Genomic DNA, 11,250 nt, shown 5'->3' with positions numbered 1-11,250 from the left:
TCAGGCCTGCGCCCCCTGCTGGGCGCGCCCGGGCGGGACGGGGCCCGACGCCTACGGGAAAGCGGCCCCGGAGCGAGTGCGAGGCCCGCCAGCGCGGCTGTCCGCGTAGACAGGGCTAAGCGCGCCGCGCGGGGGTCTTCTGACTCCGGGCCGTGTGTACACAAGCCAACAGGTGTTTAATATAAACATGAATCACGTACCAAAACAAATGTATGACAGGCGCCAAGCACGGGTTTAAAACAAGGGCAGTAACTGTTACACATTAACATTTTTGGGACATCTTCACAAAATCCAATCTAAAATTATTCTAAAGTAAACAAAATATTTTAAACTAAATGAGGTCACACCTGAATTTTCACAACGTGAATCTAATTTCCAAAGCGTGTATTTGCGAAGTTAAACTACATTTTCAAAACTCAGAGACATTGAAACCTCGAAGCTAAACTTTGAAAAATAATTCAAATTTCAAAACTCAAGATAATTTTAAAAACTGAAGTAAACTTTGAAAAGTGGATCATCCCCCAACCGCAGTCGCAGCCGGTCCTTTGAGTAAAACGCTGTTTTGATCACTGACACACAGAAACCTCTCCCAGCTTCCCAGTTTTCAAGCACTTCCAGAACAGCCTGCCTCCCGCCTTCTCACACCTCAGCANCACCCGCCGGGCCCCCGCCTCCGCGCCCGCCCGCCCGCGGGGCCCGCCAGCAGCTTCGAATCTCGCGGCCGCCCCGGCTCCCACTTCCGCTCTCCCACCCAATCGGCTTCTTTCACGGATGTCCGCCCGCGTCGGTCCCGCCCCCGCGCCGCCGGCCGTCGTACTCGGCGCGCTGCGTCGTACTCGCGGCGCTTTACGGCTGTCGTGCTTCCGGTCTCCGCCAGCATGGAGGCCGAGGAGTTGGAGAAGGAAGATGCGGAGCCCGAGCCCCTGGAAGGGAGAGACCAGGAACCAGAAGCGGAGGGGGAGCGGGAGGAGTCCGAAGAGGCGGCTTGCGGCGGCAAGAAGCGAGTGGTGCCGGGAATTGTGTACCTGGGCCACCTGCCGCCCCGCTTTCGGCCTCTGCACGTACGGAACCTTCTGAGCGCCTACGGGGAGGTCGGGCGCGTGTTTTTCCAGCCCGAGGGTAAGAGCGGAGGCCCCGGCTGTGTGGGCAGCAGGGTGGGCTCGCCCGCGCGCGGCCATGGGGCGAACGAGCGGTGCGCAGGCCCTTAGGGCCACCGAGTTCGGGTGTGGGCGGAGCGGTGCGCACAGGTGAGTAGTTGTCGCGTAGTTAAGTCCGGCTTCTCACGTCGACTTCGCGCAGCGCTCTGTCCCGAACCGGTTTTGCCGGTTTATTAAATGAGTACATCCTGAGTAAAAATCTCGGAGGCCTTCTCACAATCTGAACCCCGCCCCTTGGCCATCGTGGCCCAGGTGTGGACACGGACGCTAACTGAATTGGGATTGGGGGCGTGTGCGACTTGTAACTAGAAAGTGCAGAGCGGCTCTGACGCAGGAGTTGACGTTGGAGGGATGGGTTGAGTCAGACGTGGGGAAAGGGTGCACGGGGAATGGCTAGAACTTGGGGAGCCCCTTTCCCGGTCAAAGGCCTTGAGGGGGATCCTGGCCTGTGGGCGGGTGGGAGGTGAAGTTCATTGGGGGGCACGTTCCTAAGCCGCTGCTGTGTCCTCGGCGCGCAGACGGCTTCGTGAGGCGCAAGAAGAAGGCGGCGGCAGCGGCGGCCGCGGGCGGGAAGAAGCGGCCCAAGTACAGCAAGGACTACACCGAGGGCTGGGTGGAGTTCCGGGACAAGCGCGTGGCCAAGCGCGTGGCGGCCAGTCTGCACAACACGCCCATGGGAGCCCGGCGGCGCAGCCCCTTCCGCTACGACCTGTGGAACCTCAAGGTGAGGGGCGGACCCGTCCGCGCCGCGGCCCAAGCCGGGCTCCTGCGCTCCCTGCGGGTGGCCGCACTTGCCCTCATGTCCTCCGGCCCCTGACCTGCCTACGCACGTCTTCTGTTTTGTCTCTGTCGCCCGCAGTACCTGCACCGGTTCACGTGGTCGCACCTCAGTGAACATCTTGCCTTCGAGCGCCAGGTGCGCAGGCAGCGCCTGAGGGCTGAGGTTGCCCAGGCCAAGCGCGAGACCGACTTCTACCTCCGAAGTGTGGAACGCGGACGGCGCTTCCTTGCCGCCGGTGGGGACTCCGCCCGCCCGAATAGCACCTGGGCCTTTGCCCAGCGACCTACTGAGCAGGAGCTGAGAGCCCGGAAGGCAGCCCGGCCAGGGGGACGTGAACGGGCTCGCCTGGCGAATGTCCAGGACCAGGCTCGCTCCAACCGAGGGCTGCTTGCCAAGATCTTCGGAGCTGCAGCACCCTCAGAGAGCCGGGAGGAACCCTCCCTAGTCAGGGACTCGTGAAGGGCAGAGAGACCCCTTCCGCCTCCTAGTCACGAGAAGGACTACTCGGGCAGACGTTTTATCTTTCACAGACCGGGGATCTCTGATGAGTGCGCAGACATACCTTTTGAGGGCCTCTCCCTCTCCTGTTGCCTGGGGACAGCCCCTGATTCATACTAGCATGAGTGTGACTACCGCACATGCCTGTTTTGATTGATTTTTGGTTCTCTACCTCCCGCCCAGTGGGAGCCTCTAAAAATCGCACTTTCGGGCTGACCTCAGGCTAGAGTGGGAATGTCCAGTCCAGGCAACTTTTTTTTTTTTTTTGTTACCAACTGTAAGTGAAGGATAGCAGCAACATCCTTTTTAGTTAGAGAAGATTAACAGGGACAGGGGTTAATGGAGAGGGACTGGGTTGGGAGTCACCTTCCAAATGTATTTATAGAAAAAAAATATATGTATTTGTATGCCTTTGTAGTTTATTTGGCTTGCAGGGTGCATTTTACAAGTTCTAACTTTTATCTCCTTATGTCCTGTTCACTCCCCTTAATGTCATCTGGTCTCAGAGCCACCTCCCCCTCCCTTCCACCTTCAGCCTGGACTCTTTCTGTCAAATTAATTTCTTAGCTCACTTTATCAATTATCTAATTCCACATTTCCCAAGTCACTATATGAGGACATAGTGACAGTAGGTGGTAACACACGGCCCTTGCCATTAAGAGCTGGAGACCACTAGGAAGGGACAGGTACTCGAGAAATAAATGGAAGCACCGTGGGCATCTTGGTACAAGTATTTAAGGGGAGAGGAGGAGCCGTGGGAGGGCTTGTTTTTTCTGGGAAGACAGGCAGTGCTTAATGTGGGGCTCATTCCCGGTCACACTCTTCAGAGATGGGTCCGTTTTCACCAGCTTTTCCAGATCATCCCTGAAAAGTGAGCCGGCATCTGAGTGCGGCTGGTGTGCTCCTGTGGTTGGAAACCAAGCTCCACGGTTGGAGTGCTGGGTTCTAAGCATTGTAAAGGGAAGCAGAACGGGGAGCTCGTGGGGCGCCCTTCTGGGAATTAGCGCCTGGTGAGGGGGACGGGTCCCAGACAGCATGCGAGGCAGCTTTAGAAGCCAAGCCAAATCTAGTCAGCCACCAAGAGAAACTGCAAACTGCAGTGTTAGACTCAGGAATCTAGACGGAGCCTTGCAGATTAGAACTGGTCAGGGGCGCCTGGCTGCCATGGAGTGAGCAACTCTTGATCTTGAATTGGGTGTAGAGATAACTTAAAAGTAAAAAAATCTTAAAAAAAAAAAAGGTCAGTAAAACTTACAGGAAGTAGTAGGGTGATTATAATAATTTGGTTTTTGCTTGTGCTATTTAATCCCCCTTCCCCCCCCTCCCGTCCTCAATATAATTACTCGTATTTGGGTGAAGTGGATTCACCCACTTCTTTGGCTCTAAAGTAATAAAATCATGTCAAGATTTTTATTTGATAGCTGCACTTTATTTGGGAGAATAAAATGACCATACGGTAAAATATGATGGTTATTTGGTGTAACGTTAACCACACCCCTATGCCTCTCCTAGCCATCAAATAAAGGCATCTGTGTATGTTACACCCTCAGTCTTGGGAACTGGATTCCCTTGTTTCTGTGTTCACTTCCCGTGAGTTTGTTTCCTGTGGATTGTTTCCTCAGGTCAGGGTGTCTTTCCAAGTGACCCAGAAAAATGCAGTGTCAGAATTCGTTTATTCAGAATTCTAAGTGCCCGTTGTCACCTTTGCTAGATAAAGAGAATATCAGGATTAAGAAACTCCATCCCCTTAGGTTGCTAGCAATTTAGAAAGCAAAACATACAGGGCTTCATAATATTTTGAATGAAACTGCTCTCAGGCTGCGTGGCATCAGGTATCAGTATATTCAAGGTCAGCATCTAAGGCTCCGGCTCAGTAGTTACACACAAACAGCTCACACCCGCAGCCTCGTAAACTGGGTAAATTGCAGGTGGAGTGAGACATGAAAATAATGGATGGAAGAAAATGAATTTCTCAGGAACCAACAGCTTGAGTCTCTGTAAACTAAGCCCTTTGAGGGCAGGAAAATGCCTTTTTTACACTTAACATTTTATTTTTCTTTTAAATGTTGCCACAATAACCCTGAGGTGGGTCAATTTTAGTTGTACAAATACAGTAATTGTATACATTCCCAGAAGTGGATTTACAGGGTAGTTTTGGCAGATAATGTCAAAATACTTTTCTATGAAGAGTGTCAGGGACCCTGTTGGCGGTTTTATAGACGAGGAAAGTCGTGATTTAGATGGAACGCTCCGCCACTCTGCCCCCGCGGTCCGGTACCGACGTCCAGAGCCGGAGGACCTGACCTGGGGGACCGGCTGGCCAGCTCGGGGCGGACCGCAAGCTTTGCAGGCCTGGGCCCAGGTGCACGCCACCGGACGGACCGCGCAGGTGGGGGGGATGCAATCAGAAAACAAATTCGGTAGAATCTGGTAGGATACGACGGGATTGCGCTCATATCGCTGCACACTGTAGGGTTTCAGTAGATAATTTAACCGCTGAAGAAGAGAACACTTAACCCTTTGCCAAGACGCCCTTGGGAGCTATGGAGGCTAGATTTTCGTTTTATATTTGAGAATGTTCAGAAACCTCTTATCTGACAAAATTTCGGAAGTAAAAGGGCGGGATCCTTAAAGAGAGTAGCCGTCCCTGGGTGGGCTCGAACCACCAACCTTTCGGTTAACAGCCGAACGCGCTAACCGATTGCGCCACAGAGACGGAGACACGGACAGCTGTCCTGTCAAACCTGATCATGTCATTTCCCCAGTCCAGCCTGTACGTAGGACGCACTTAGGAAATGAACCTTCTGCTGGACGTGTATATTGAAGAAATGTTCCGTTTCTTCGTTTTTGTTGCTCCTGTGTTTTCAAAACAAATGTTGACAATACAGCTATTCTTAGAGAGGAACCTCAGTGTTGATTGGTGGGGAGCTGGGCGCGGGACTGCTGTTTACCCTAAGTGTGAATGTAATCAAGTAATAATGATGATGATAGTAATAATAATAGTAAAGGACATTCGGGCCCATTTTATTTTCACTTCAATAAGAGAGCTTTCGCTAACACTCTGGTTGATAGAGAAGCGCCTGGAAGGATTCTGCACAGGTGAAGATATGTTCAATGGGAAAGATACCAGTAAGAGAAACACAGAAGGGAAAACCACTTAGGTTTGAGTGTGGAGACTCTTCAATGGATCCTTGAATTATCAGGTAAAAGTGTACTTCCCCGGAAGTAGGATATTCTCTGTACCAAACTACCAGCGCAGAGATCTCTTGCTAACTGCAAAGAGAAAAAAATCTTTACAAAGAGACCTCTGTCTCCACTTAAACTAGGGATCAAATTGAGCATCATTAACAATGGAGACGATTAACACAGGCGCTTCCGATGAAGTCACAGGAAGCACACAGGGACGCCCACATGATATTCTGGCCCAAAAAGGATTAACTTGGATGTAATTTGGCCTTTTGATCACTTCTGGCCTCCTTGTTCCATTTAGCTATTGCTGTGAAACAAGATGCTTAGAAACGTCAGGGATTGTTTCAGTCATGGCTCTTCCAGAGAAGCAGAACATGCGTGATAAATCTTCTCTCTCTCATCTCTCTCTCTCAATTCCTCTCTATAGAGATCCCCCCTTCTAGATCCATCTAACTATCATCAATCTACCTATCATCTATCTATCTCATCCTTTACCAATCTGATGGGCTTATGTGTAGAGCTGGCCAGCAAGCTTGAACTGAGGCAGGATTTCTGTGTCAGGCAGAATTTCTTCTTCAGGAAAGAAAGAAAAAAAAGGAATGAAATATTAAGAATTTTAAATGTTGGTTGAGTAAAATAAGATCTCGGAGATTTCAAAGTCAAAAAATCCACTTAGGGTCCTCAGCACAGACTTGAGTATTTTGGGATACAAGGTACATGGAAAGGTCGGGAAGGAAGTGCAAAATAGACATTAATACATCCCTGGAAAGAGAGAGCACCAGCCTGGGAAAAGGTGATCAGAAAAATTAAGGTGTGATGTAATTTTCTTTGCTTGGAGGATAATAAGTAGCCAAGTAATGTGCTATTTTGTCTTATATAAAACTTAGACTTGGAAAGGCTGGATGATTTGCCCAGGGTAACACACTAACATTGATTTCATAATGAACGAACTCCCAAACCTAAACTCTGAATCATTAAGCTCTAATATATTCCTATGACATCATAACAATGACAAGTATTTCAAATATAGTATCTGATCTCCAGTAGAGAGAATAGTGTCATGTAAGTTAACATACTGGTTAATTTCCACCCATCCTTCTTATAGATCTGGGGAATGGAAAGCAGAAACACCTGGTCTGTTGGCTTAAAATGTGCTTTAGAAATATCTAATTATTCTGACCCCAAATCAGAGAGAAGTTGATTAAATTCTTGTGATATGTCAGCACTATTAGCAGGAAAAAAGAGGCAAAGACATTTCAAAGGGGATAAGAAATTTTGACCAATGAGATCCGATTTCTGTAATTCTCCATCATCATATCCCAGTATAAACCCTTCCGTTCAGAATCCATTTGAGCCCTGGTGAAATTCTATAGCCGCATACTTGAATGTCACCGGTTCTGAAAACTTGAACAAATCCAGAACAGCCTAACTTAAGGGCTCTACAATTCCAGAGGTGAATGGACTGTAAAACAAAACAAAGCAAAGCGAAATATAGTTATAATGGAATAAAATATCCTCAACGAGTCAAGACAAGCCAAGTCTATTCATTCTTACTTTGTGTCTGGTACTGTGTTTGAGTCTATGTGAACTACAACAACAAACAAAGAATCCAAGTCCACAAGGGACTGGAAATTTTACATGTGAAATCATTTCAAAATGATACAGCACATAAACAAATTGTGAACTTCTTTAGTATAAACAAAATGTACTGAAGGCATTCAAGGAAGGACACCAGGGTATGAACAGATAGCAATGGATGGAATTCACTTAATATTCTCAACTCCAGATGAACAGTACAATTAGCCACAGGGTTTCTAAAGCAAAAGGATGTCAAGGCCCAATTCTCTGAAATTCTGATTTAGATTGCCAAAACATCAGTTTTTTTTTTTTTTTTTTTTTTTGAAGTATGCTAGGAAATGCCAATGTGAAGTCAGAATTGAGACTCCTGCTGTTAAAGAAAAAAGCCGGGGCACCTGGGTGGCTCAGTCAGTTGGGTGTCTGACTTAAGCTCAGCTCATGATCTCACAGTCTGTGGGCTTGAGCCCTGTGTTGGGCTCTGTGTTGACAGCTTGTAGCCTGCTTCAGATTCTGTGTCTCTTCTCTCTGCCCCTTCCCTGTTCGGTGTCTCTCGAAATAAAATAAACACGTGGAAAAAACATTTTTTTTTAAATAAAGAAAAAAGCCGATTCAAGTCATACTAGATTCACTGGTGAGCATGTTTACCCAAACTAAGTCATAGAGCCCAGCAGCATAGTGGAAAAAAGAACATCAACCACAGGCTCCGATACCAACGCTGATTCTTTGTTCTGCTATTTATTGACTGCATGAATTCTCTTTGCAACTCTTACAAGCAGTTCTTTCTGGAATGTTCTACACTGGGCCTTTGCTTACTTCTCTGTTTGGACAGATGGTATACAGATGAGAACCTATTTTTTTTTAATTTTTATATTTATTTCTGAGACAGAGAGACAGCGTGAGCAGGGGAGGGTCAGAGAGAGAGAGGGAGACACAGAAGGAAAACAGGCGCTAGGCTCTGGGCTAGCTGTCAGCCCAGAGCCAGACATGGGGCTCGAACCCACGAACAGTGAGATCATGACCCGAGCCGAAGGATGCTTAACCAACTGAGCCACCCAGGTGCCCCAAGAACCTATTCTTTATATCCATTCCAAATAAAATGTTTCTCAGGAGTATAGCTATCCTTCATTTTCCCCAAATACAACTGCCTTGGCATGTCCCAGGAACTTCCTTCCTCCTCTATCTATCCACTTCTTCCATCCAGCCAGCCTTCCTTCTCAGGACCCCCTATTAGGTACAGGGGATGGCCGTGTTCCTAATTCTCCGCTCTCTGGCCTCTCCCTTATGTTTATCAGGGACTTCAGTCTCCTTTCTGGCTCTCGCATGTGATACCCTCATTCCTATCATACCTCCGATCATGCCAGAATGGTAGATTCTGGTGAAGGCCTTCTTCCTGATGCTGTCCAAGACAGCAGTCTTCGTGCTGTGTGCTCACGTGGCTGAAGGGGCAAGAAAGCTCTCCAGCGTCTCTTCTATATCTTCTGTAAGGGCACTAACGCTAGTCATGATGGTTTCCCCCTCATGACCGAATCACCTCCCAAACGCCCCACTTCCAAATGCCATGAAACAGTAAGGATTTGGAGGAGACACATTCAATCTACAAAAGTTTCTATTTTCCCAAACTGTCATCAATATGGCTATTATTGTTTTTCAAGTCTTTGCTAATATGAAACATTACCAAGAGTTGGATAATTCAAGAATAATCCAAGTCTTTTACATTATTTTGAATGTTAATGTGACTCTCTTTGAATATTAATGTGTATGTTGGCCAGCTGTGTTCCCTCAGTGACTCCCCTGTTCACATCTTTTCCTGTTTTCTTTTAGTTCTTGATTTGTAGAAGCCATTTTACAGCATGAATAGGAACATTTGCCCATGACATATGGGAAGAATACTTCCAAATCTGGTGTGTGGTGTAATTAAGTAACATAAGCTTTTAGGTTTTGTACTGTCAAGTCTGATAACTCTTTCATAATTTCTGACACTGATATTATGTGAAGAAAGGCCTTCACAACAAAGGATTATTTTTTAAATTATCCTAAACTTTATTTGGGCACAACCATGATGTTATATTTTACATTAAGAAAATATTAAATATTTTTCTAACGAACCCCCTCCAGACTGTTTAAATTTAGTGTAGTAGGAATTTAATGCCTTCCCCCAACCCTTAATGTTTGAAGCACATTTCAAATAAATGATCCTTTTCTCCATAATTTAAATACCAATTTAAAGATAAACTATTTCGGGGGCACCTGGGTGGCTCAGTTAGTTAAGCGTTTGACTCTTGATCTGACTGATCTCAGCTCAGGTCTTGATCTCAGGGTTGTGAATTCAAGCCCCAAATGGGACTCTGTGCTGGGCATAGAGCCTATTAAAAAAAAAATTACTTGCAATATAAATCACCGATCTGTTTTTTGAAATTGCTATTCCACAGCCTTTGGAGGAAAAAGAAACCTTGATCTTGTCTGAGGACGGCAGGGAAATCTTCCACGTCGAGAGAGAAGCAAGTTAGGAAACCTGTGTGGAGCCGCCCTAGATGCTTCTTGTCACATAGGTCTCCGTCACGATTCGTTTTTGTTGCTCTGGGAATTTGCCTCTTTATGTCTTCTGTTTAGTTCCTAGAGAAGCTGGAGGTTCACACCTGAAGAGGCAAGCTCCCTTCAGCTCCATCTTTANGAGGCGAACAACAGGTCAAAGGAAGGGACACACGCCAGCACCCCTCACACACAGTCCTGGTGCAATCTCTGAAGATCAGACGTTCAACTCAACTCTCATGTGAGCATCAAGTTCCATATATGCCTCGGATATAAAATGAAACGTGCCAGAATCCAGCCTCAGAGCACCGCAGAGAAGGGACTTGGCTTAGTCCTGATCCCATCACGTGGATCTCGAAACTTTCTTTAATACAGGCGTAGTTTCCTCACCACCTGCAAACTGCCGAAATCACTGTTATCGTCCCAGAGTCGCCAGGAGCTCTGGATGAGACAAGATATCATAAAACAGCTCCAGAAGATGTAATTGACTGTTCAAATAGAAAGAATCACTGTAAAACAGTAACAATAGGATTTTAAAGCTTGGGATGGCCTTAAATACCACACAGTGGTCTGTTCAAAAGAAATATCATGCAAGCCTCAAATGCAATTTAAAAATTTTTAGTAGCCACATGAAAGGAAAACAAAAAGAGAGACAAGTGAAATTTGAGTAATATATTTTATTTAACACAATATATCTAAAATATCATTTTAACATAAAATGGATATAAATTATTAAGGAGATAATTTACACCTTTTTTTGTACTAACCCTTCCAAATCCAGTGTGTATCTTACAGGTATAGCATATCCCAATTTAGACTAAAATTTTATGTGCTCAATAGCTACCTTAATAGTGCAAATATATGGTGTAAATGCTTATTTTATAGAGTGGAAAAACAGGTTCAGAGACGTTAAGGGACCCTTTTCAAGGCCATCTGGTTTTATGATGGTAGGGTTTGGTGTGGAAGTCCAATCTTTTAACCTGTTTTTACTTTATTTTGCGCTTAGCGTGGTAGGGATCTAATTCTTTCACCTAAGCTTTATCTGACTAATCTAACACCATTTACTGAGTGAGTCATCCTTTCTGCACTAATCTAAAATGACACTTTGTAATACAGTACATTCCTACATAGTGCTGATCTGTTTCCGGACTTTGCATTTTGCTTTTATCTACTCTCTTTGGAGGAAAAGGAACTCTGGATCTCATCCCTGTATGTCGTGAACACCTTCCAGCGGTTTCCCATTTAATTTACACTGTTAACACCGACAGAACAACGCACAAGGTTTTAAACGTATCACAGGAGAACACAGAACTGGGTGGAAGCACACAGCACATTCTACACATGCGGTTCTCACCGCAGGGCCTGCGGCCCGGCCAGCTCGGGAGACCCCCATCCACAAGGCACCAGGCTCGGACGCACGCATGCAACTCGGCTCCACACACATTCACAGGGAGGAGGCGTGGAGGGGCCGGAGGCAGGGGAGCGCGAATGGAGGACAGAGAAATGCGAAGCACAGGT

At 46.7% G+C, this 11,250-nt stretch overlaps 1 protein-coding gene and 1 non-coding gene across 2 annotated transcripts; one reads left to right on the top strand and one right to left on the bottom strand.

Moving 5' to 3' along the window:
- Positions 1-845: 845 nt before the first annotated feature.
- On the top strand, positions 846-3,849 carry ABT1 (activator of basal transcription 1). Its single transcript, XM_077765730.1, has 3 exons — positions 846-1,119; positions 1,676-1,881; positions 2,017-3,849. The coding sequence occupies exons 1-3, from the start codon at positions 879-881 to the stop codon at positions 2,395-2,397; spliced, it is 828 nt and encodes a 275-aa protein (XP_077621856.1). The 5' UTR covers positions 846-878; the 3' UTR covers positions 2,398-3,849.
- A 1,229-nt stretch (positions 3,850-5,078) lies between these two features.
- Positions 5,079-5,152, bottom strand: TRNAN-GUU (transfer RNA asparagine (anticodon GUU)). Its single transcript has one exon. It is a non-coding gene; the product is annotated as a tRNA-Asn (tRNA).
- Between the last annotated feature and the right edge of the window lie 6,098 nt (positions 5,153-11,250).

The sequence above is a fragment of the Crocuta crocuta genome, unplaced genomic scaffold (assembly GCF_008692635.1).
Source record: "Crocuta crocuta isolate KB4526 unplaced genomic scaffold, BGI_CrCroc_1.0 scaffold811, whole genome shotgun sequence".
NCBI classification, from domain to species: Eukaryota; Metazoa; Chordata; class Mammalia; order Carnivora; family Hyaenidae; genus Crocuta; species Crocuta crocuta.
Note: the sequence above shows the minus strand (reverse complement) of the source record. Positions and strands in the feature narration are given on the sequence as shown.